This window comes from Pteropus medius, unplaced genomic scaffold (assembly GCF_902729225.1).
Source record: "Pteropus medius unplaced genomic scaffold, Ma_sr-lr_union100, whole genome shotgun sequence".
Lineage (NCBI taxonomy): Eukaryota > Metazoa > Chordata > Mammalia > Chiroptera > Pteropodidae > Pteropus > Pteropus medius.
In genome coordinates, this window is record NW_024348082.1 from 424,661 (window position 1) to 452,087 (window position 27,427).

At 33.5% G+C, this 27,427-nt stretch overlaps 1 protein-coding gene across 1 annotated transcript in view; it reads left to right on the forward strand.

Annotated features, from left to right (window-relative positions):
- Nucleotides 1–4,433: 4,433 nt before the first annotated feature.
- The window catches only part of EPHA6 (EPH receptor A6), a 790,812-nt gene continuing 767,818 nt past the window's right edge, over nt 4,434–27,427 (forward strand). Inside the window, 2 exon segments of the mRNA XM_039879096.1 lie at nt 4,434–4,689; nt 4,691–4,857. Coding sequence (XP_039735030.1) covers nt 4,481–4,689; nt 4,691–4,857 — 376 coding nt within the window. The 5' untranslated portion in view covers nt 4,434–4,480.

Consider the following 27,427-nt stretch of genomic DNA (forward strand, 5'->3'; position numbering starts at 1 on the left):
TACCATACAACACAAGATGAAAATGCAGTATCACAGCAGAACAAACTATAGTACATTTTACATAGTCTCAAGTTGATTTTTTTCCTGAGGTTTTTAAGATTTGATATGCTGACAATAAAGTAAAATACCCAGCACTATTTTGAATTTCTTCTTTTACAAAAATATTAATACATCCTTAGAGCAAAGAAAAAAATTCTGTAGTAAATAATGTGTTTTGTTTTCCCCGATTACATATCTTCTTAAAGCAAAGGGATTAAAATTAACTATATTTAACTTTGTGGATTTTTTTTAAGTCTAGCAGTCCACATGCTAAAACATACAATTTAATCTTTTAATAATTTATATTTTAAAGTTTATGACATTTTAACAATAATATTGTTTGCTGAGTGTCTCTAAATTTTATATCAACGAAAAGACTTAGAAATTGTATCTATTCAAACTACTAAACAAATATTTTAAGACCTGATGTTTTGACATACTTGAGGATCAACAATCTTTTTATTTGTGTTGCTTATCTTGACCCTAGAAAATGCAAATTACAGCTATAAATAGATTAATTTACTCTTCTATCAGAATAAAATACTTAAGACTTTCTCAAGCCTTGAAACATGCTGAGAATTAAACATTATAATCCTTTTTTTTCCCTCAAAAGAGTTAATTGCAGGTTAAGTCTCTCTTTTCATCATTTAAAAAGCAAATAGTATTTGCAAATACTATTATTTCTACTATAAATGAAAGCTTAGATTAGTTTTTAGTGTCATATATTCTATTTAACAAAAATGTAATCATTCTTACTTGAATCCAGACCACATATATCATGAAGAACAATGGTCTGAGAGAATACAAAAGAACCGTGAACAATACAGTACTTAAAAATGAGACATGAATGCTTTTCTGAATATGGGTATGATTTAAACAGACAAGTGCAGATAAATCTACATGAATATTACATCTGCTTCATTGAGTGGTTTATAATTTTGAAACTGTCACATGTCAGCAAATATATCAACACTGCTAGAAAATCAAAAAGGAAGTACATTTCTGTTAAGCGCAATTGCCTCTAGCTCACATAATATAACCATGACAATATTTTAAAGAAAAGGTAGTTTTTAAAACATTACTTTTACTCAGATTAACATTAACTCTTCTCTGAATGAAGAGAATTGAGCATGTAAAAATAGCTTAACAAATATTTTAGAATACACATGTGCACATTGTGTGTGTGTGTGTGTGTGTGTGTGTGTGTGTGTGTGTGTATAATCTATAACACGAACAGTCAAATGGTTATGGTAATTTTTTCACAATCATGTTTTAAAATTGAAAATCATCTCAAACCCATAGAATCTCTTTATATGTCAAAGATCTTGATAATTATATTTCAACTCATTTTCACTGAGTTTTTACTTGAGGACATTATCTTTTAGACATGCAGTAAACAATATCTAAACATGAAGTGTGTTTTATTTTAATATTGAGAAAAATCATGTAATTATTTTTTTCTTAAAAGCCAAAACTAGAACATGATTATCAATTATCTGACCAGGCAAGTAATATATTATGTCATACTTGACTATGACTTACTTAAACAAACAAAAAATTGTGAATTGTAGATAGTGGTGAGGATAGAAATCCACTTTAATCAAGCTGTTACTGTTACTTTGAAGTAAATAATAGTTTATGCTTCAGATATTGTAACTAAGTGTAAGGCCCTGAAATGAACTCTATCTTTTCTGTTTCTGTTTTTCTTATCCTTCTTGCCCTTTCTCCCCTCCTTCCTTCCTCTATTAGAACAATTTCTTTCCAGTTTAATTATAAAGAAGTTTTTTGGTGTTCTATTTATACTATATTCTCAAAAATGGTATACTCAAACAAAGTATCGCACTTTAAAACTTTGATACTAAAATATTTTACTTGGGACTTTTTTGAAATAACTTCTTTTAATTGGTGTTCCATTTAAAATAATCTTGCAAGTCTAGTTAATTTAAAAGCTAGAAGTTTAGAAATAGATTAGCATGGTTTACATTTCTAAGATAATAGTATACATTTCTTTAGTTTATCAGAATATAGTATATTTTAAGCATTTATAAGGAGTGTCTTTTTTGGACACAATTTTTCTTAGTGAGTTAATGAAGTCTATAAAACTACTGTAACTCAACATTTAAAAATTCAAATTTAATTATAAAAAGGTCATGGAAATATATTCTTTGACAATACAGTACATAAAAAGAGATCAGTTTGAATAAAAAAAATCAGTACAATGAATCATTAAACACTTCTAAAAACATTATTTAGACATAACGATTTATATTGTATTATATGGCCTTTCAAGTTTAGTTTGTAAATTGTAAATTCAGTTTGCAAATGCCATGTCAGCATGAGTAAAAATGGTAAAATCAGTAGCAAAATCAGATCTTACTCTTTTAAGTAACATATAAACTCCACACTTGGTTATTTTGTCAGAAATGATTTGCATGTATTTAAATTGGCGTGGACACCTTTAAAGAGAGCCAGTATCTGAATTCCTATGAGAGTGAAAATACACCAATAGGAAACCTTGTTCACATTCTAAAAATCATTTGCATTTCACATTTCTCTCCATTTAGCCGAATAAGAAGTGGGGCATCTTTTCCTGTCCTTCACTCTTTGACTCCAATTGACTATAATGCAATAATTGAAACCCCTTCAACTACAGTATGGGACACAAAAATCCATGGAAGAATAGCGTCGAAGGGGAGGATCCTTCTGGAAGAATTCTCTTCCAGAATTCTCTCTACATAGAACGCTGAACCCTTCCTTGCTCCTTCATCTACTACTCTCCTGACTCCTGCCACTGTGCCATTTGTCTCCTATGCCCTCTGCTCAGTTTGAAAATATCGTATACCCCTTATAATACCACTGCTTTCTCTTCTCGGTTCATTTTTCACCATTGCCATACTTTTTTTTTTTTCCCCCAAAACATTTTGATGAGTTTCGAGATGGGCTTTTCAACCTCACTGGACTGTGACAGCCTAAGTCACCTCAAGAATGAATATGACGATGATAATAACAGCGAGTAAAGTATTACAGAACTCCGCACACTGGCAATACGGGTTCTTCTGCGAGCCCTTAACGCACAATGGTTGTTAGCCCGAAAGCATTCCTCCTTCCTTTTCGGTTCCTCGCCGGAGGAGCAGAGTCTCCACCTGCGAACAGTGGAGGCATTTTGTTGTCGACTAACCCCCTCTAGCGCCGAACTGGCAGCATCCGAGCCGCCGCCACCAGGCTGGCAGAGAGCGCTGGGCTTGGCGGAGCTCAGCAGCGCTCGTGGCTCCGGCCCTGCCCTCTGTGCCCGTTTCGGCCGCGGGGCGAGAGTGTGAGGGCCACTGACGCCGAGACCTTCGTGCTTCTGCGGCCCTGTCACCGGGCCCCGTGGTCTCACCAAGTAGCAAGTGCCACAGCTTCCGACCGACCCCAGCGAACGCGGAGAGGGTGTGGGCGCCGCGAGAGGGCGGCTCACGCGCAAGAGCGGTCATCCCGCCGCTCACTTCGCGCTGCGTTGGAGGTGGCCACGCGCCGTTCAGTCTTTGGACTGCTTAGAACGCATGGTCCGACGCCGCCACGCCGCAGGCGCTCTGGAACCCCAGAGCCCACGGCGGAGACAATGCTCTTGACCTCCCCCGCGAAGCCAACGCCGCACCGCGACCCGAAGACCTCAGTGAAACCTGGCGCCGGGCGCCCGCTCACATACAGCCTGATGTGACTCTCCTCTGCCACTGGCTCCCTCTCTTTGCTTTCCTAGGACTCGAAGCAGCGGAAGCGGCCACAAAGCTGAGGCGCTCGCCCTGGTGGTCAAGTTTGGGCGACTTGCGCTGAGGAGCGGTCTGGCTGGTCCGCCGCCACCAAGCTCGCACCGGACAGAGACTACTGAGACCCTCCAGCAGCGGAGCTGGCGGAGCTGCGGAGAGGTCTGGGGAAGGCGGTGTGGGGAGCTGGCTAGACCTAAAACGCTCGGCGCTGCTGCGGCTAAATGAGAAGCAAAGTGCTTGAGGGACTAAGTGCGGCCTCAGAGAAGCCGGGAAAGCAGGTGCCAAGGCCGTGGCGCAGCGCAGACGCTGCCGAGTTGGAAGTGTCAGGGTGAGGGCTGCTGCCGTCGCCACACGGGCGAGGGGCTAAAGACGCAGTTCGACACCTAGCTTGGACCGGTCGCGGCCCTCGCAGAGGCGCGTCATTCGCTCGGCTCTACCAGCACAGGCCGGAGGAAAGTTCCTGCGGCCCCCGCGCCGCCTCACAGCAGCCGCCCTCCCCTGCTTTTGGCTCTGCAAGTGCCCATTTCAGTCTAAAGAGGCACTAGGGCCGCCGCACCTGGTCGTTCCTCCCCCACTCCTGCCGTGAGGCGCTCTCCCCTGCCCCCTCCCCCAAACCACAGCCCGAGCTCGCTCCTGCGCGCGCGCTCTCCCAGGCCCAAGTGAATAGTCCTCGCGCGAGCGAGACACGGTGGTGGATGCAATTCCGCTCTCCTACAGCCGCCAGGAGCTCCCTGGCGCCGCAGGCAGCGTCCTCCTCCCAAGCAGCCGCGCCTGCACCTGGGCAGCCTGGACCTTCGTGCCGTGCCCTCGGGGCCTCGCGCGGGGGGCGCCCCGGGACACCCCCTGCGGGCCGGGTGGAGGAGGAAGAGGAGGAGGAAGAAGACGTGGACCGGGTCCAGCTACCCTACACAGAACACCTGGCTGCGCTGTTGCCACTTCTCTTTAAGGAGTGGAGAGCTGGGGCGAGCCATGGGGGGCTGCGAAGTCCGGGAATTTCTTTTGCAATTTGGTTTCTTCTTGCCTTTACTGACAGCTTGGCCGGGCTACTGCAGTCACGTCTCCAACAACCAAGGTAAGAGACTGGGCGGAGAAGCGGGAGAAGGCGGGAGGAGGCGGGTGCTTTGAGGATCGGTTCTCTGAGGACCGGTGCATTGGTCGCCTCCTGCAAGTAGGTAACTTCATCCCGGGGTAGGCTTCCCTAGGCTTCGCCCCACGAGGGGTCCAGGATGTTTCCTCACCAGAGCACCATGCCCACATTGCCCAGGACCGGAGATCTCACGACCTGCGGTCCCTATTGCTTCCAGATGCCTTTAAGGGGATGCGTGAGCAGTTGGGTCCCACCACTGGTGGCGGGAGGACCGCTACCGGCTGTGCTCTCTCCACAGGAGACCAGTCCCCCTGTCACAGGCGTAATGGAGACTTCTGGCTCTCAGCGGTCGCTCCTAGCTTGGTAACGTGTAGGATCTCCCACACGCCTTCAGGAAAGCGGATCGCTCCCTCTCTACCCTGTGATCAATATCAGCCTTTGCCTCCAGTAACTGCAGTCCTCGCCCAGCCGTAGCCCCCTTGCCCCATCCAGACCGAATGCAGCCCTGTTAGAAATTATTCCTAGACCAGATGCCCACAGATCTATACTTGTGGTTTCACTCCTTGTGGGCTCAATGGGGCTGGAGGGAGATAAGCGTTAAGTGTGAATGTCCAAGTTGTGAATATTCTTTTCGTAAAGTCAAATCTCTCGCAGATATTTTGTTTGAAGACTGTTTCGGTAGGTAAAGTGGTAAAATGAAGGTAAATTGTGTGGGAAAAGTGAAAGTCAGGTTTACCGAATGGAAAGCCCTTAGAATTTTTTTTAACACTTTCTTTCCTTTTTTTCAAGCAATCTTTATAAGACATATCTCAGTGGATTTCTGCTACGATTATTCAGAAATCTATTAAAAAATATTACCTGCATCTTCTAAATCCTCTTAGACTAAGCTTCGAACAACAGTAAAAGTTTTCCAGCATGTACCTAGCAGGATGCTCTCATTGGCAATGTGATGACCACAATATGTCACCTGTTATGTCACACTTTTCCAGAGACTTGAAATATAAAACTTCAGTTTTAGTTACTGTTTAACATATAAAGCCTCGAAATAATTTGCAGATATAAAAATGGAGGTCAGATGACACTTCTGTGAGGGTGAGAAGATTAAAGGATAAGGCAAGTTAAAATACAGCCTTCTTTTTTTTCATAAACATATATGGTCATTTAATTTTATTTAGAAACATAATTATTCAGAACCAATATTTAATTGTTCACATTTATACAGTTAGTATTTTTTGCCATGTCTTTCTAGTAATTTCTGTTTTTTTTTAACCTGCCAGATTGCAATCACAAATGCATATGTAAATTTTGAAATCGTACATAACTGTGATGCCTTTGAGGATGTATTAAATAAGTGCCCCCTATAGTGCTATACTCTTCTATGTCCTAGGGTGGTGTGTATATTCACACACATCCCTCACTTGTTTTTAAGGATTATTGGCATTAAATATCTAAGGTGTAGTTTTCTTAATATACCTCTGTGAAAATAGAGGATTGTTAAAAGTAACATATATTTACTTGGTCTTTTTATATTGTAAGGAGGGAAAAACAAATTTTAACATTCAGAAAGTCAGACATTTGTACTTTTTGTTAGTATCTGGGCTGCTAAAGAAGTGTATATTTTCAAAATCAAGTTTACTAGAAGTATTTGTTATTTTCATGCAATAATTTTCATCAATTAACATTTATTTAATCGTCAAGTTCCTATGAGACACTCAAAGCCCTGAGGATACTAAAAGAAATAAAACACATATTTGAATCTACAAATGACTAAAGTGCTATTCTACTAAAGTCTGTCAAGTGTTAAAGTATGAGCTTTCAGATATTCATATTAAATTTAAGGGCCTAGAAGAGTTAGCTTTAAGTTGTTGCATTAATTTTTATTTATTTTGATGACCTTCCCATACTTTTAAAAGGCATTTTTACCCCAAATATTATATATAATATATATTATATATACACATTTATATATATTATATATAATATGTAATACATATATATGTGTATATATTATATATATTATATATATATAAAGTTTATGGTTGTTTTACCAATTAGCTTAACATAATGTTAGTGAATAAGTATTACTCAGTTTATCCATCAGTTAAATAGGATCATTAAAAACAGTCTACTAAAATTCTGAATTTGAATTAATAAACTAAAAACACTGGCTATGTATAAGATTGCACTTAGATAAAATAGTCCCTGAAGGCTAAGTTGCGTAAAATTTAGATGAGTTCTTTAAAAGACAATTATAAATTGTGCTCAGATTTTTTTCATCACACACAAGTGATTGCTTATAAAATACTTTTTATAGCCTTAATCATAGTGATTAGAAATTATTCCTTTTAATACTTTGGGATAACTTTCAAATACTGAAATTATACTAATGGTTAATAAAATCTCAAACTTCAAAATGTTATTTTAATGAACATTTTGGAGATATTTTAATTTGTAGTTTCGTAAATAGAAAACATAAAATATATCTTACCAATTTTTAAACATTGAGAACATGGGGCAATATTGAATTATAGTATGTATATAATATAGAAAGATTGATGTAAAATATAAATTAGATTTCTAATACACAATAAATATCAGTAACATGATTAATATTTAAGTTCAAGGAAATAGTGTTCATTTTCTAGTAACTTTCATCTTAAAAGCTAATGGAATTCATGTTTTATTTTTTAAATTTATTATTTAATGGAGGGTTAAATTTTATTTTTATATTACTTGCCTTCTGTTTGAGGATATTTACAAAGCAAAAAATTTTAATGTTATGTATTTATTTTTACCAAATTATGTAAAATCCTGTAGAGTTGAAATGAATGGCTTCACCTCTTTCCCCAGCCAAGTTTTTCATACTTAAGCTGGGTGAAATAATGATAATGACAAAAAAGTGAGCTACCTCATTTTTAACATGGTGCTTAACGTGGTACTAAGAATAACTTAACTATAAGAAGCAATCTTTTCTCTTGTCTTTTAACTGGCTGTGAAGCTGTGCCCTATAAAGACAAAATAAATCAATTTGACTCTTCCTATTACACAACCTCCTTGACTTAACCAGAAATTAAAATTGCTTCCCAGATCATTTCATCTGTTTAATAAGTGAAAACACGATTTGTGTTCATATTTCTTTTTATCCATTAATTTTTCCTCTATTTAAGACCACAATGTTTATTAAGTGTTGGTAATTTTTATTTAAAAATAACAGATTTCGCCTTCTTAATATATATAGACTTTTATCTCTGTACTGACACAGGTGAATATAAAACAATATTGTTTCATATGTAAACAAGCATGTATATCAATTATAGTGGTTAGTAACCACCAGGGGTCCACTTAATAGAAGATAGCTCTGCTTTAGCAAATAGAATTGTACAGCCTAAAAGAGTTGATGCATCTCTTAGGGTGTGGCTCATGTTTTCAAAAGTCATCAATGAGATACTCAGATAATTCGTTAAATCAAAATGTAGTTTGGATACAGGAATCTGGTGAGCTCATTTTCCTGCTAAGATTGTATAAATTGATCTTTGTTCTTTTTTCTCAGGGAATTTAGTGACAAATGAAATAAATAAGCGAAACAGTAGTTTGACTTGTTAGTTACATTGAATTTATTAATTAGGATGAATTGAGTATAAAATCCACCAAGTTGTATTTAAACACAAGTGAATATATCAGAGCAGAAAAATATTTGCTTAATACAATTCATAGCCTAAAATTAGTTGAACTGCCATAAATATTGTTCACAAACTGTAAAACTGAATATTCTTACATTGATAGAAAGGGAGGAATTGAATTTTTTTTAGAAAGTTCAAGAGTTACCTTTACTGAAAATATTTTAAAAATTTGTTAAATAAAGAAAATGGAATGATTTACAAAGATTATTTCTAAGAGACTTTTCACTTAGATAAAATTCATTTTCAGGGATAAGCTATTCATAGTTTTAAAGGTACAGGAGATTGTAATCATATAGCTTCTTGTTACTAGTAAGTATAAAAACAGCCTAGAATGTAATTTTATTATACATTTGCAGATTGATATGTCATTGTGCAATTAGTTGTTATGGTTACTAATTGAAGTAGAAAGATAAAATGTTATTGATATGCATTGATCATTTAAGTGTTTGCTCTTGGTTTGGGATAAGACTACATGTAAAAACTTTTTATTACACAAAAATTATACAATGTTCTTTAAGAATCTTCTTCAAACTAGAACTAACATGAATAAAGCATTTTTATTTGGATTTTCCTAAGAGGTAAAATATATATCTAATGACGTAAGACAAAATTAATGGTTAAATTACATCTTTTTACTTTTTTATATTTTCAAACTTTTCTGTAAGAATTTGTTGCTTTTTGTTACAAAATTAAATATTAAAAAAATATTAGAGTAGAAATCTTTTTGTTTTTTTCCCTAATTGTTGCCGATATGAACTACTTAAGTACAAAAAACATTATAGATTTCTTGTATTTCCTTCTACCAGTTCACTTTACCTATCACCATATTTCACACTCTTTCTTTCTCTTCATACACATGAGTACTTCTGACTTCTGACATAATGTACACATACTGTTTGTCCCAAATGGTGAAAGAATAGATCCTATTTTACACTGTCAATCAGACCCTTACAGCAATAGAAGTTTCTTCATTGTGTTCTTGACTCAGTATTTCTTGAGATTATAAATATGGTAGAGATCAATATATATAGTTAAGTAATCGAAAAGTATGGACTGTCTGATGTACACTGTCAGTCATGTAATCAAACTAAATTTACACAGGATTAAATTGTTTATACAACTACAGTATTCTTTTTAAATAAAAGTTATTTAAGGTGTGCAACATCATTTGATATACTGCATCTACAGCATTCTGATAAACTTGCAGTTTCATTAGACTGACATTTTTTTAAAGAATGGAAATTATATTACTTCTGATTTGGCCTTATTAAATATTATTTTTTTAGAATTTAATATTTAGATGATAGAGAAAAAAGATGTAAGGCAGACATTGTGTATGCCCTCATAAAAATTATTTCTAGTAGAGGATACTGACAAAAAAAGGTAGGTAAATAAAATGTTAAAAGTTTTTACAAATTTTATAGAGGAAACAATAAAGACATCAAGATAGTAAGAGGAGGGACCTACTATTTTAAATGAGATGGAAAAGCCTATCTGAGGAAGTGCCATTTAAGACATTCTCAGGGAAGAGAAAGAGTGAATTGTACAGAATAGGAAGAAGTGAATTCTTGGTAGGGAACTGCCTCGCAGTGACTTTGAAGGGAAATTAACTTGACCAATTTGAAGAACTGAATCCAGTGTGATTGGAGCTTACTGAGCAAGGAAGAGAGTAGCACAGCTGCAACGTGAGGTATGAAAGATAGGAACCAGATCCCACAGAGAACAAAAAGAGCCATAGTAGAGTTATGTTTTAATATTATTGTAGGTAAAATAGGAAGCTACTGAGAAATTTTAACCAAGTTTCATTTTAAGAACATTAAAGCTAGTGATTTGAGATATATTTTAGAGGTGGACTTTAAGGACCATCTTATTCTTACAGAGAAACAAATGTAGATATTCAATATTTAAGTAATATTTTTCCAATGGTCCTCCCAAATTTTCCATTACTCCCCATAACAATGACCTTGCTATATAATTATTAGTAATAAGAGTGTAGGGTTGGGGTAAGTTGCCCATTTTGCACTTTAGTCAGCTCAAACTATGATTTAAAATGTCTTCATAGTACAGGTTTGCTATTTCAAACTTTTATACATAATGTACACATATTGGATCAACAAATGCAATTTATTAATGCATTTTTGACATACTTTCCATTTCAGAGTGGATAATGGCACAGTGGGTGAGAACATCCTCACGAAGCAATGTAGTAAATCCAAAAGAGTCTAGTTTTTAGCCAGCAAAGACTAGGAAGTTTGGCACTCGTTTTATTCATCCCTGTTATGGTCAGATTGCTGTTATTGAAAAGGAAAATTTAGGTGATACGAGATATAAAATAGGTGTATTTTCACATATTTTCTTAGTCTTTTCTCTCTGCATTTGTTTAAATGAAAAGAAATGACAGTTCAGAAAGCTGGTAAGCAACCCATAAAATTGAATTTTAGCATATATGATATTTTGTGTGGCAAGGGCGAAGGAAGAAATCGTTAGGTTTTCCACTAAACAACAGTAAATTGCGTGTAATTAAAATTTTCCTGACCAGTTAATTATTCTTAACTTTGAGTTGCCTTTTAGTAATTTTATATGATTGAAATTGTTAAATATGTAGAAACATAAAAGTCCTAATTTAAACAACAGTCCTATATACTTAGTGTATATTTAGAAAATTAATTCTCTAGAGATGCTTCTTTTATACATTTTCAAATATTCTTAAATATACATTCAAATATAGTAAATCTTATAGGATTTATTGAATTTACTTTTACTTAGAATGTTCTGGAAAATACTATTTTTTTGGTTATTCCCTTCAGTAAACATTATGACTTCTTTTGGGATATACAATTTCAGTTTCCAATAATCTTCTAAAACTGAATGAAATCATTCATTCTTTTAATGGATATTTATTGAAGGCCTACTCTTTGTATTTATCATATGTAAGGGTTCAAGGAGAACCTCTCCTCCCAGAATATATGATCTAGAGAAGAGATTCCAGTCTCCAGATCTGGCAAGAAAACTTTGTTTTCTTAAAATTAGATGCAAAATTAATGAGAAAAACTTTAAAAACATTTGTTAAATATGATAATATATAACAGTACTGATAATCAACTCATAAAATATATATTCATTTATTTGAAAGTGTTATCTATTATTTCATTATATTTTATCTTGAAGTTAAATTAAGTCCCTCAACAATTATATAATAAGCATCTTCCTGTGTCAGATATTTGCTACATTCTTAGGCTACAATGATGATTATCATATAGTCTGTTATTTAGACGATCAGTCTACTCTGTTGTTGTTATATATCTGTGAGTGATTGGTATTTACTTTTTAATTACTTGATTTTAGAAGATGAGGAATTTTATAGTAAATGAGAGTACATGGGAGAGGAGTAAGAAATACTACCAATATTTTACATTCTTTATTTGTAAAATTGAATTTTCTAATGTTAGTTTTGTGAGTATATGTTCTAATTATATGAAACAGAAAACATGAATAAAAAATATTCATGAGTAAAAAATAAATATTTCACATATGTAATGGCATTCCATGGACTAACATGCAGTGTGAGCTTAAAGCTCACTGGTTTATTAGACTGGCTTATTTTGGTTTGCTTGTTTAAGGTGGGTTAATTATTTAAAACAGTAATTGATGTTGAAAGTGCAAGTTTCCAGTTTCAAATAACAGCAAGCATACCTTTTAGTTGAGCTTTGGAGTGAAAATTGGGATGAAAGTGTGTGTTTTTTGTACGTGTCCTGAAAAATGGAATCAGCTACTTTCCTAAGATACTGTTGAATTTTCTGGCTGTTGGCCTGCTTGATGACCCATACTTGGTGGATGTAATTGAAAACTCATTGCTCTTCCTCCTATTTCATTTCATAACTTCAGGTGTAAAAGTAATATTTTTTGATAATGAAAGATAACATCACCTTAGAACTTTGATATTCAGGAGGTAGAAATAATTATTTTGCACTTTTATCTTTGTAGGTAAAAGTACCCACTTTGTGGGTATCTTTGTAGATATCTGGAACAGATTAAAAAAAAGCAAGCACTATATGTAGATATTTATATACATAATTTATTATGTTAATTCACTAATAATAGTAATTATTAATTAAAGCTGATTGTACTGTATTATGATACTTTTATTTTGTGGTACATGAGTATTGCAAAGAAAAACATGTTCTTAGCTAGTGCATAGTGTAATATCAAGAATAAGGAAAGGCAATTACAATTTAAAAAATCGATATATGGAAATTTGCCTACCTTTGATGATTATAATAGGTATCTTTGAAGATGGTCAATAAAGAGAAGTATTTTGTATACTAGGAAGTAAAAAGGCCTTACATTAGTATGTATTCCAAGTAAGAATTATCTAAAATTGTTTGAAATAATTGCCCCCAAATTTGAGTTGAGTTATATCTTAATATCACCTTAATTTTTACTTTAAAAGGCAGAAATTTGTCCCTCATATTGCTATAAGATAATATGTTAATATTACTAAAGATAATAGAAATTAAGTGTATAATTGGCGAATTAAACTTTGGAGAGTCCAATAAATGTTATTTCAAAAATTATCTCAGACAACTGAAATTTATTTTTAAATATATTGCAGTAGCTAAGTAGATAAGCATACCAAAATGAAAAGAAAAATAGAATAAGAAAAAAGCTGTATTATGGAACTATTTTAAAAATTAGTCTATTTGGTAAAGGAGTCTTTCTTGTTATATATATCTAACAATACTCTTGGTTAGATCCTTTAATCTCTGCAGGTATAGAAGTATTCATTGATGACAAACAATCTTAACTAAAACTTTTTAAAAACAAAATACCAAAAATTTCCTTCCACTTTCCCCTTGGATTTAAAATATACTCAGATAATATTTATTTTGTGAGTGTGAGTGAAAATAATTAGTAGTTGTCATTAATTGTGATAGGAACTAGCTGAGAAAACTAGTAGATAGCGTTGCACAAAATCATGAGTTATGTCAGTTTCTAAAATTAAATCTATATTTTTGTCCACTTGTTAACAGTTAGTGTAATTCCTAAACAAACAAACAAACAAAAAACAAAATAACAAAGAGTATAATAGCCAGAAAAACTTTAGAATAGTAGAACATTTAATGAGGAAAGTTCAATGCTATCTTGGCTATTTTATATGCTCAATTTAATGAGGGGGCCGTCAGAAAAAGATCTCATTGTTTTTTGAAAAAGAAACACAAAATTTCAGAATTATTAGTATAGCATATTGCTTAGCATGGTTTTAAATAAGTAAACATGTTCAATTGTATTATTTTCATGACACCAAATGAGGGCAAAAGGATATCTATTGTACAGTAACTTACTGTCCTATAGTGTTATAGTATAATATAGTATAAGTAAAGTTAATAACTTCATTATTATAGTATAATATCATTTTCTATAGATTAGAAAAGCCATAGTTCAGCCAGGTTATTAAAAATAATAGTTTGGTAATTTGTTTAATAAAAATTACATGTGTGAGAGCCTTTATAACACTCACTAGTTCATGACCAGAAATCTATATATATATGCATCATGTTTTAGATTTGTCAAGAGCCCTATTATCCAGTAAAGCAGAATTAAAATTTAAGAATATTTTTAAAGGTTAATATGCTTGTTAAAGATAAGTGACATTTCTTTTCCCCTAAAAATGTTACCCAGGCCTTAAAGTCAGATTAAATTGTTATCCTGTTTCTATTATAAAGTCCTCATACTTTCTTTTATTGTAGTGTAGATATAGTTACTTTTAGGCTTTTTGTTTATTCATTTTTATTTTTATTTTTATTACTTAGATATAAACACTGCAATTCTTAATTTATATGATTTATTCATATATATATTTTCCTAGAATTCTCAAACTATTTCAACAATAAGTGAATATTCACTCAATTTTTAAATGAAATATGTTAATACTTATGCCTTTTCACTGTGCTGGGCACAGGAAATACAAAAACAGGCCATGGCCGGGAATTTCTGAGAGCTTAAGATTTAACTTAATGAGACTATTTATATGTCAGTGAATAATTAAAACATTAATTTGTATATCAAAGTAATATGGATTTAGCTGTTCCATATATATGAACTATTGCTTGCAAAGATGAAAAGATAAAAATACTATTCTCAAGGATCTGTGAATCGATATATAGAGACACTGAGAATAAATATTCATTTAATATATCAGCCCAAACTTTATGTTACTGCTAGAAATGAAGTAAGATTTGTTCATCCACTTCAGCCTACCCTGACCTTAGTACAGTGTTATGAAATAGAAGAGATATACCTAGTAGATACTAGCAATATAGCAAAGATAAAAACAAGGGAAATAATAGAAAATTTTGCAAACAAAAAGCTTGGTTACACTTGGGAAATGAAAATGAATCTCACTTTTATCAGGATCCATCATCATGAATATATGAAAATAATAAGAATTCAAATGAATGACTTGCAGAAACCTCAATTTCTAAGTTACTTTTAATTAGTTATGGTGTACTTAAAGATTAAAACTTATTCTGCATATAAATAAATAACTATCCAAGTGAGTAATGTCTAGATTGGACATGCAACTTTTAAATAAATGGTATAACTTGGCTGTTTCATTAAAAGTTTTATCATATTCTTTAAGAAATAACATTAATGTAATGGCTAGGTGGAGAGCTGGAGGAGAGAAAGAGCAATTAGGGGAATCATTTTATAAACTATATAAATGTCTAAACAATGTATTGTATACTTGAAACTGATAATAAATTTAAAAAATATTTTATTTAATGACAGTAGCTGCTTTTAAAAATATAATAACATGGGGGTGGCTTCATAGTGTAGTTGTTAGCACATCTGCTTTACACGCAAAAGGTCCTGGGTTCACACCCCAGGTGAAGCCACGGTCCTGGATCCACACCCCAGGTGGAGCCACGGACCATATCTCGGGTGCGCCCGCCAGGGTGCACACCACAAGATGTGGGAGGAGAAGCCCCGCCTTCAGAGATCCCATTCTTAAGTAGAAAACGACAACATCCATAGGTTAGGGGTGGAAGTGGGGGTAGGGGGAGAGAATTAAAGAGGGGGGGAAAGTATAATAACACAAAATCTAAATTTTAATGAATTATATGTACTGATCATTTTACTTTTAGATGAAGGTAAAATTGGCAATACCTGTGTAGTTTAGGTTATGTGTAATTTAAGGATTACAAATGTTTTTGTTTTTTTGTCATCTTCTATCATGTTAATTTCTTGTTTATTGTTATTCTCTTTCCTAAGTCTATTAAATATTTATTTTTAGCAGTGTTTCATAACTTCCAAATTATTGGTATTCTTAAATATTTATCTTGATAAATTAGGTAAATTACTGTTTGATAGATCCTATATTTTATATTTGATAAATGTACACATAGAGATAGAAATTGCTGCCAGAACTTGATGTTTTTAAACAGAAAAATTAATAGCAGTTTATCCATGATTAGCTGTTGACATTTAAATTTGTACAAAGAATGTCAAAAAGCACTGAAAACTATCAATTTAGTTTCTGAATTACAATAATACTCTTATTTTCAAATCCATCATTTTATGGTCCTCATCCTTCCTCTGATGTGAAGATATATTTTTAAAATTTAATTGAAATAACTACAGTTCTTTTGGTAAACTAGATTTTAAATGATTGACTAATTGAAAAAATTACAGATGTGCCAATAACCTTAATGGATTGCTCATCTCTTTGCCTGCATCTCGGTTTGTTGTTGTTATACCATCATTATGACAACACCCTAGTGCAGGCATTATTTCTAATTTATGAAAGTCTCTATAAGATATATTATGAATGTATTAATATATTTCTCCTCCTTTAATCATTACACAATACCTAGAATATGGCTGTTTATTGCTATGTCATAAACATTATTTTAATTCTGTGACAGACTGTATATCGTAAGTCTTTTAAGTATTTTCTCCGACAGCACATGGTTTGCCTAGGCTATCGGAATCTGACTTGTTGCCAGCCCTTGCTAGATTGATATTTTCTGAGGTTTGATATTATAATTGTAAAAGGTTATGATTTTTTTGTACATCCCTACCACACACGCACATGGCACTTACTTTGATATGGATCCCATTATCTAAATGCACCACTATCTTGATTGGAAGTTCCACTCCTGAAGTGGCACCAAATCTAGGAAGCTTATATGGTAGCTAAGGAAAAAAACGCAAATTTTCTCTCTAATATATTTGTCACCAATATATGTATATATTGTTCAGGTCCAATATTCTCTTGTTCAGTGCAGTTGCTTTCAACATCTGATTAAAAAGTTTGTACTTAATTCTATTCCAGTGCAAAAGTAGGGACTATTTCATGTGAATTGGCTATTTTTAATTTATATTCTTTAGCTGTTCTTACATTGGAATGATTATGATTTTTGCTTTTCTTATACCTAAGTTTTTTGTATACTGCTTTCATATGTCATGTTAATTGCAACTTATTTTCTCCAAGTTGTCTTTTAATGTGTTTACTACCATTTGGATATCAAGATTGGCTTCAGCCTCCAAATTTTTCACTCATCATTTTTCGCCTCTTAAGGTTTGTTTCTGAAGACTCATGCACACATTGATCAATGGGCAGTTGTGAAATAAAATGCCCCCAATCAATCCAATATTACTTTGTATACCTATGATAAAATCCCTGGCATAAGGTCAGTTGTGGAATTACAGTAAATGGAACTTATTCTGAAGTCGGGTTTTACCTTTCAATTTAAATTATATCATCTCAATCACTTACCTGAATATCCACATGAACAAGAATGGCTGTTAACCTAGTTGGTTATAGGTGAAAGGGACAGAGAGGGAAAATAGGTTCAAGCATAGGAATGTTTATTATATGGAAAGAGGCCACCACAAAAGCAGGTACCTGTGACTTTACTGTAGGTGTGACTTTATCTTGAATCCTCACACACATATACAGTGTTTTAATATTGTCTAGTTCTGAAAAATTCTCTTTGGATGGAAACAACTAGAAAGCAGTTGGAAGGGATTTAAGAATCTGAGTAAGAACTCAAGCTGACTATCTGAGTGCAAGGAAGATTCCTTTTCCTGCTCTCATTTCTCAACATTTAATATTTTTGGAAGGATTTACAGTTTTATAGAATGATGTCTATTGATCTTTTTTTTTTTTCAGTTTATTTTCTCAGTGTTTTTATGTGTAGAGACTCTTTGTACATCCTATTTAACTGTATTTTTCTAGATATGTTACGGCTTCAGATTAATATATCATGCTTCAGAGGATGCTATGACAACAAACATTTCTTTTGAAGATGTAAAATATTCTAGTTAGCAATTAAGCAGTGTTGAAAAATATGCATGCACTTGAATCCATTAATTCCATTTTCACTAATTAAATTCTAAGGAAATGGATAAAGACAGGCCAAGATTTATATATAAGGATTTTCATGAAACTTATTTTTAAAAGTGAAGAACTGAAATAAAAGTAAATGCCCCCAAATAGAAAAACTTCTTAGAGAGATAACTTTCTTTATTTGGGAAATTTTCTTTAATGACTATGTGACATCAACAGGAGCCCCAATTCCTCTGTTAGACAGTGGAAAAACTTGTTTTGCTACTAAAAGAGAACATAAGAAAGATGGTAGGAGAACAAGAATAGAAGACTTAACTTACAAGAGGAGCAGCCTGATGGAAATTCTGCAATTATTTTAGAGTAGCCAAGAGGACACTTTAGAAATGATGATGACTATTCTGTTTTGAATTGTTTATGTGACTGAAATGTTACCTCCACCCCTTTTTCCCAATTGTCACCTTCAAAATATATCAAAGTCTACCCCAGAAGAATAAGAACATAAAAAAACAGAAGTAAAAATTCTCTGAAGAAAGAAAACCAATTAGACCACACCCTCCCCCACAAAAAATTCCTAAAGATATCATGTTAGCTATTAAGTGGAGTTCTTCAGAGACTTTGCCCTATTGTCATAGGCTGTTCAGAACAGCAGCTGAGTCAGGAATTCTGTTGTCATCTGGTCCTAAAATGAATTCCTAATTTTTTCAGAGGAGGCAACATGGATCTACCTACACAAATATTCCCATACAAAATTTCCAGAGGACAAAGAATTAAAAAGAAAAAAAAAAGAAACTAGGAAAAAGAAACATAGTCACCTATGTGTGTTCTTTGTCTTATCAGGAAACCCAGATCAAATGTATAAATGGATTTTAGAGATGCAAAAGGGAAAGTGGTAACTTTAACAGTCTGTCATCCTGGTACATATGCTTTAACACAGTAGCTTCACTTTCATTTATATTAATACATAAAATGATTTGGCCAGTTGTACTCCTGAAAATGAGCCTTGAAAACAGGGGTTTCATCAAAGTTTCCAGCAAAAATGAAAATGGGGGAATATCTTAGCAAAAGTGAAAGAGTAGGGCTCTGTCTACTTCCATCTCCTTTTTCATAGATGATAAACACTCTCTCATTTCCCAAAGCCTTTATATCTGTCATACTGAGCTTTCCAACTCGTTTTGCAGAGACAAACTCAGTCCTTGACTTTTTTTGCTGCCTGATATCTAGCCAAGAGCTGACTTTATATCCTTCCTGATTTTTTAGCAACCAGAGGATTAATTTCGATCATGTGATATTGCTGGCAGTTGAATCTCTAGCAAGGGTATATTTTAAATGAGAACATTTTCAAATATGGAGACATTTTAAAAAATAGTGATTTATTTTTTTTATTTTTTTGAGGAACCTCCATTCTGTTTTCCATAGTGGCTTTACCAATTTGCGGTCATACCAGTGTATGAGGGTTCTTTTTTCTCCACATCCTCTCCAACATTTGTTATTCCTTGTCCTGTTGATTGTAGCTATTCTAACAGGTGTGGTTTTGATTTTCATTTCCCTAATAGCTAGAGATGTCGAGCATTTTTTCAAATATTTCTTGGCTATTTGTATATCCTCTAGGGAGAAGTATCTGTTCAGATCTTCTGCCTATTTTTTGAATGGATCATTTGTTTTTTTGTTGTTATTGAGTTGTACCTCTACTGGGTATTTACCCCTAAGACTTGAAAACCCATATCCAAAAAGATATTTGCACACCAATGTTCATAGCAGCATTATTCACAGTGGCCAGGACATGGAAGCAACTGAAGTGTCTTACGATAGGTGATTGGCTAAAGAAGCGGTGGTACATATATACAATGGAATATTACTCAGCCATAAGGAGAGATGATATACTGCCATTTGTGACAACATGGATGGACCTCGAGATAATCATGCTAAGCAAAATAAACCAGATTTAAAAAGTTGAAAATCACATGATATCACTTATATGTGGGATATAAACCTAAAAGCAACAAATGAGCAGGACAAACAAACAGAGACTCATGGACATGGACTATAGACTAGTGGTTACCAGAGGTAGGGGGCAAGGGGAGGAGGGAGGTAGCTGGGGTAAAGGGGGTCAAATATTTGATGACAGAAAGAAATCTAACTATGGGAGGTGAACACACAGTGTTATATATATAAAATATATATATAAGTGTGTATATATATATATATGTAAAATATATATATATAAAAGTGTATATATATATATAAATGTACAGACGAAACATTCGATTTCATTAACCAATGTCACCATAAAAATAAATTAATTAATTAAAAAATATTTATATAATGACTTATACAGACTATTTGGGGTCACCAAGGTCAGGAGAGAGATCCCTCTTGTCATTTTATAAACAAAACTTCAGACTCCTTTTATTTATTGGCAGTGTTTTAGAGTTTGGAAGCTATCCTAGGTCAATTCTGTAATGGTTGTAAAAGGAAGCACAGTATGGCATACAGATCATTTTATCTTAGGTGAATACTTATAACCTATTTATTAAAAATACTTGGTTAAAAGTTTTAAAAGTTTATTTTTTAAAAATTTGAAGCAGGGAATGGGATCTTTGCTTTCACTTTGGGCAAACATAAAGGGGAAAAATCAGCCCACATAATACAGAGAGGAAGAAATACAATTAAATACAATAATCTCCTTTTAGTCCACACAGTTTATTTTCTGTCAGTAATCTGTGCTCTCAACCAGTGTATCATGCTCCCTTCTTGATAAAATTGTAGTAGAAATAGCTGAACTAGGAGTCTATGCTCTTCAGAAGTACTTGGAGGAAAGGAGATGTGATCATTTGGTTGCTTTCCTGTTCTTGGAAACTACTGATAATTTTATAAACATTTTGGTATTCAACGATGTGTATTTCTTCTTAAAACTAAGTATGTGGCAATCCATGGAAGTATGAGAGCTATCATCCCATCTCATGGGGAAATAGAGGTAACATCTACTTCCTGTTCTCTTTTTCTTTTCATCATTCTGATTTAATGATTAAACTTCTGTTTTAAATACTTATGACTGTAATACATAGGAAATGGAATATATTTGAAATAAAATTTGTATGTTGTGTTTATTATTGAATTTTGTGCCAAATTAAAAAATAGGTTACATAGCTATTATTATAGCTCTCATTACTTTTTAGCAGTTACTTTCTCTCTGACCTAATACTTACTGTCCACACACACACACACACACACACACACACACACACACAGAATCTGAAATACTATGCTATTTGCTCTAGAAACTCAAGAGTTTTTTTCACGAATCTCAGTGCTGTAATTAAAAGAACTAAAAAATTAAAGCATGTAATTTTTTTCTACTGTATTTCAGGCCATATTGCATTAAATATTCCAAATATAACTTGTTTGAGTAGTTTTAGGAAAATCAGTTCTAATTTAAGTTCAAAGTAAATGGATTGCATCTGTGTGCTTAAAGAGAAAAAACTTCAAGATGTTTTACACTCTGCATTCTCTCTCATTAATGCACATATAGCTCCAGTTGATGGAGAATTTGACATACTAGGAAAAAATAAAGACAAAAATGAATACTTTTCAACTGTGTATATTAATTCTATCAGTTTATCTTTGTTATGCCACCTCTGTAAGGTAAGTAAGCAGCATACATTTCTCCACTTATTTTACTATTGGAATTTATATGAACATCAGGTTACTTGGCAAATTTTTAGGACAAATTAGAAACTACAAAGGAAAAAGAAAGCAGGTCTTAGGCCTGTTCGATCAATGTATTTTCTTAAAAGGGGAAAGGGAATTCAAGCAACTCAGATTATTGAAAATGCAAAGATATTAAATTTAAATATTTTCCTCTATATTAACGTCTTAAAACTTTTAAAAATACTGAACCTATATCCCTTATAAATAATGATGATCTATTTTAAAAGAATAGAAGAATTATTTGGAAAAAATTTTTATAGAGAATTTCTTTCCTGGATTATATAACTTTGTTTTATTAGAAATTAATACTTATGACTTTAATATTGTCATTTTTACTCTCACATTCTTTATATATATAATTTTTCGAGGCTATAAGGCCCTTTATTATGTGTGTTTGCTTCTTTGTTTATCATTATTGACTGATTTATCCTGACGCGTTTAAACTCTGTTAGGCACTGTATAAGCAATCTTGATTAATGAGTAACAATGACAATTTAAGTACCTAACGAGAAGTTGCACAGTTTGAGTCTTCAGCCTTTAACCCTCCTCCACATGTGTTAGTTTTTATTTTGTTTCAATTCCAATCTAGTATAGCAACCTTTCTGGTATTAGTGTCTGTAAGATTTGCTGCAGAGCTTGTTTAAATGACAGTTTGCTGAGTCCCACTACCAATGAGTTGGATATAGTGTTTGAAATAGTGTTTAGAACTGTTCATTTTTAAGAAGTGCTCTGCATAATTTAGATGCAGATGGTTTGAGAAGCCCTGATTTAAGGATCCTCATCTATATCCATTCTATTTCTTTCTTTATAAGCAGTAGGAATTAAATTTAGCTAAAATACACAGAAACGAAATTTATAAGATATTGGATATCTACAGAATCGTAGAGAATCAGCTTTGGAAATTGATAGGAACCTGGGCAGCATCTGTGATTTAGGTATCAGGAATTAATTGTCATTCTCATTGAGCTGACTTGATTTCAATCACTTTCTTCCAGTAATTGTATTACTCAGCAAAAAATCTCAGTCCTGCAAGAGTGAGTAGGATTGGCCTAGATTAGGTCATGAGCCCCTGCATCATAGATAGAGTAGGACACTTAGAATGATAACCTTATCATATCTAGTCACTATGTGGAACAAATAATTCCTTAAAAATATTGTCACTAAAACAGTGGAATGGGTAATGGGTGGCCAAAATCCAACATATATATCTAATTACTTATCATATAATCATCTAAATAACCTATTTTAGATTTTTTGCCCTTACTCTAAAAACTCAATTACTGAATATAACTTTGTCTAATTAGTGTCTGTATAGTTTCCTGGTTCATCTCATGGGATTTAGGCATCATTTGCTACTACGCTTAATAAAGTATCAGCAATTTAGGAGTTATGTTATAAAAGAATCTTGAAGCCAGTCTCTCAAAAGGATAGTATATATTTGCTTTTACCCAAATATAGTTTGAAACATCCCTTGTTATGATAAAACTCTTATCTTGCAGTTACATAAGACAAGGAAACATAGTTGGCCTGAACTTCTAACTTTTTCTTTACAAAAAGTTTCACTTTTAGCAAATGGCTTATTCTATGTCCAAAATTTTAATGCATTCAAAACATAGTACATTTTTCTGGTCACTACCATTTGGTTGGTTAACATGAGAAAATTTGTAACACAAAATATTGTGCCCAATATTGATCTAACTTGCCCAATATTGATCTTACATATTATTGTGCTTTTAAAAATAAAATAATTCCTAAACTATAGAACAAAATTGATCCTAAAGTTTATATTTTTAAAATATCTAGTAACTGACATTTTTAAGGGCATGGATTTTAAGATTGCCAGTGTTCCATCTTTTAAAAAACTTTCTATGTTCCATTTCCCAGAAATAGTTGTCCAAAATGCAGTGGCATAAACTCTGAGTTTTTGATTGCTTACTTATCTGCTGGACATTGTCCTAAATACTTCAGTGTATTTGATTATGTAATCCTCACAATAACTTGTAAATATTACCGTTATGACCTTCATATTTTATAGGTGAGGAAATCAGGACACAAAATAGATTAAGTAACGTAACTTCACTAATACCCTGGCACAGTGTTAAAGGGTATTAGTTACAGAGTGTTATGGATTCAGTTGTGTCCCCTCAATTTATGTTTAAGTTCTAATACCCAGTACCTCAGAATATGACCTTTTATGGCAAAAGAGTCATTGCAGTTGTAATTAATTAAGATGAGGTCATATTCGAGTAGGCTGGGCTTCTAATCCAATATGACTGGCGTCCTGATAAACACGGGAAATTTGGACATAGACATGCAGTCAGGGATAATGTTATGAAAAGACAAAGGCAGATTTTAGAGTCATCTGTCTACAAGCCAAGGATAACCATAAATTTTCAGCAAACCACCAGAAGCTAAGAAAGCGGCACGAAAGAGATTCTTCCTTACAGCTCTCAGAAGGAAACAACTCTGCTGACATCCAGATCTTAGACTTCCAGTCCCCAGAACTCTAGGACAAATATCTGTTGTTCTAAGCCATCTAGTTTGGGATACCTTGATATGGCTGCCCTAGAAAACACATAGAGTTAGGATTTGGATGTAGATGTTATGGCTCCAAAGCTTGTATTCTTAACACACTATTTGTCTTCCTAAAGGTTAGATAATTGAATAAATAAATGCACTATCTCAGGATATGAAAGAAACCTAGACTAAAAAAGCTAATCCAAATTAAGAGAGCTAATAACATTTTTCTAAAGCTTGAAGTGCCTCTTTGCAAGGATGGTGTATAAGAAAGGAGCCTAAAGTACTACTTTCCTTCAAAACTGGTAAAAATAACAACAAAAACCCCAGAATTACTATGACTAAATATGATTAGATAAAAACATGACCTAAGAATTTAAACATAAATTATAAATTTGTATAAATTAAGTATATTTAAATATTTAAAAAATGCCTCCTTTAATAAATTTCTAGAGAAAGAAAATATTACAGAAGATTTCTGCTGCTCCTGTTTAATAACTGTTTAAAGTTATCTCAGTTTGCATAGAACATAACTTTTGCATAAACTCAGGTTTTGAATACTAGCGAATTAAAAATTTAGAAAAAAATGTAGAGGAAAATAGGATTCTTATTACATAAAGACCATAGTGAAGAAATTCTGCATGGCCTTCTGCCCATGCCTTTTTCTAATTAAAACAGGCAGCTGTGAAATAAGGGAAAACTCATGCATAGCTTAGGTTTCTTCTGTTCACAAATAAGTGCAAAGAAAGGCAGAATGAGAAAGGGGAGTTAGAAATAGGTAGGAAATACTTAGAAGATATATTGATACTTCAACTCATTTATTAGAAGCAATAATTAAGGTCATGATGTCAGAATTGCTCTGAATTGCCAAGAATGGAGAGACAAAAACCTAGACGCCCTGAATTTTTTTTTCCTTAAAACTCATACAAGTGATTAAAGATGAATTAAAGAGAGTTGTTTGCTTGGAGTTAAAGTGGTCATTTTTAAAGCAGAGATAGGTTACTATTACACTTTGGTCAGTAAGGTGCTTGATTTGTATATCCTTGTATTTCTTTAATTTTTACTGTTCAGAGCTGCATAATAAATAGGCCTGGGGCTGAATCTCAGTCCTATGCCTTATTAAGGATGAGTTTTGGGGAAAATAGCTTAATATCTTGGCCTTGCTTTAATCACCTACAAAATAGCAAAAATAACACCTATTCAGTTTTGAGAATTTAGAGATGGAATATATTTAGAGGTCCCTGGCCATATAACAACAACAATAATATAGGTAACATTGAGTTATTACTGTGTTTAAGAACTTTAGTGAATTATTTCATTCAGTACTAACATCTGAACTAGGAAGTAAGTCATATTGTTTATTCCGGTTCAACAACTCAAGATCACAAACTAGTAGGTTATCTATAGAATTTGGAATCAAACCTAGATTTCTACATTTGAAATGGCATAATTATTAAATATATGACTAGTAGTCCTACATTAAGGATAAAAATATGGGTAAACTTAATTCTTTAGGAATTTACTGTCTAATATGAAGAGACAGTAAAATGGGTGGCAACAACTGTTGTAGAAGTGGTGATAGAAATATGTAACAGTTACCAAAGACTTTGAAGAAAGAGGTAGTCATATCTACTTTTAATCTTAAGAAAGACTTTATAAAGGAAGTGAAGCTTGAGCTGAGTGTTTAAATGTTAGTAGCTATACATCAGATAACTAATGATTACAAATCATTCCAGGCAGAGGGAGTAATATGTACAAGGACATGGAAACTACATATGATAGCATTTTGGGAAGCGAGACTAATAAGAAGGAGGAGGAAGGCAGGGATGAAGGAAGAAAAATAGAGGTCAAGACATGAGCTTTGAATGCCACACTAAGTGGTTTGTACTTTATCATGAGAAACCAGAGGTTCTTAACCTTGGCTGCACATCAAAATCATATTGAGGACTTTAAAAAAATACTCATATGTGATTTCAACCCAGATCTACCTTTATAAACATTTTTAATGAAGTTTGAACATTTTCTTTCTGTTCTTGTTAAGATTCTATTAAGCATGTAGTAGGTCCTCAATAAATATTGATTGGTTGATCTTAGTACTTAGCTTTTGTTAGCTGTTACAGACACTTCAGAATTATTTTTTTAGTTATTTTGGTGAGTGAAGTGAAGGGAAGATTTCATTTTCATTATTGTGATATGCTGATATATTTATTGATGATTTACCAATAAATAACCAAAGGATGCCTTTTTTGGTGAGCAGCATGTTCAAATGTTCCTCTACTACCCACACTATGTTAATCTTAATATAAGGCATACTGAGTGTATTTTTTTCCCTTGATATTGAAGCTGATAGTCTATGGTTATTTCCCTATTTCAACTTCTAATAAAGAATGAGTATATTACCTGTGGGTTTTTGTTTGTTTGTTTGTTTTTATGATGCTCCATGCTGATTTAAAGTTTTTCATTAGTGATTCAAAGGCAAAAAAGAATGAAAGTAATCTTAAAATGTGATTTGGGAATAAATTTAAAAAATTGAGTTTCAAATATAAGGAATTTATGTCACCATTCAGTCCTAACAAGAAGTAAATAGCTGAACAGACTGGAAAATCAACTCTTCTGTAAGAGCGGGGAGGACACAGGGCAAACTGCTAATCCCAGGTTGGGGGCCAGATAGACAAATACAGGGAGTCGCTGCTTCTCAGAGCAGAGACTTATAAGGAGAAACAGCCATGGAAACCAGTGCTTGGTACATTATGTCCAACTATCAAGAAAAAATTACAAGATATACAAAAAGGCAAAAAGCAAAATTTGAAGATCAAGCTTCAGAACAAGACATGGTAGTGGTTTTGGAATTATCAAATTTGGAATTTAAAACAACTATGATTACTAGGCTATGGGCTATAATGGATCAATTAGACAGCATACAAGAAGAGATGGGCAATGTAAGCAGAGAGATAGAAATCCCAAAAATGAAACAAACAAAAAATGCTAGAGATAAAAATCACTGTAACAAATAAAGAATGTTTTTGATGAATTTATTATTGGACTAGATATGGATGAGTAAAGAATCTCTGAGCTAGAGAACATATCAATAAAATTCTCAAAAAACATAAAGCGAAGAGAAGAAAGACTGGAAAAAAAATACCAAGAGAATACCCAAAAGTAGTTATGTGCAACATGCACATAATGGGAGTACCAGAAGAAGAAAGAAATATTTGATGCAATATTATTTGAGAATTTCCTCCAAATGTCAGACACCAAACCACAGACCTAGGAAGTTCAAAGAACACCAAGAAGGATA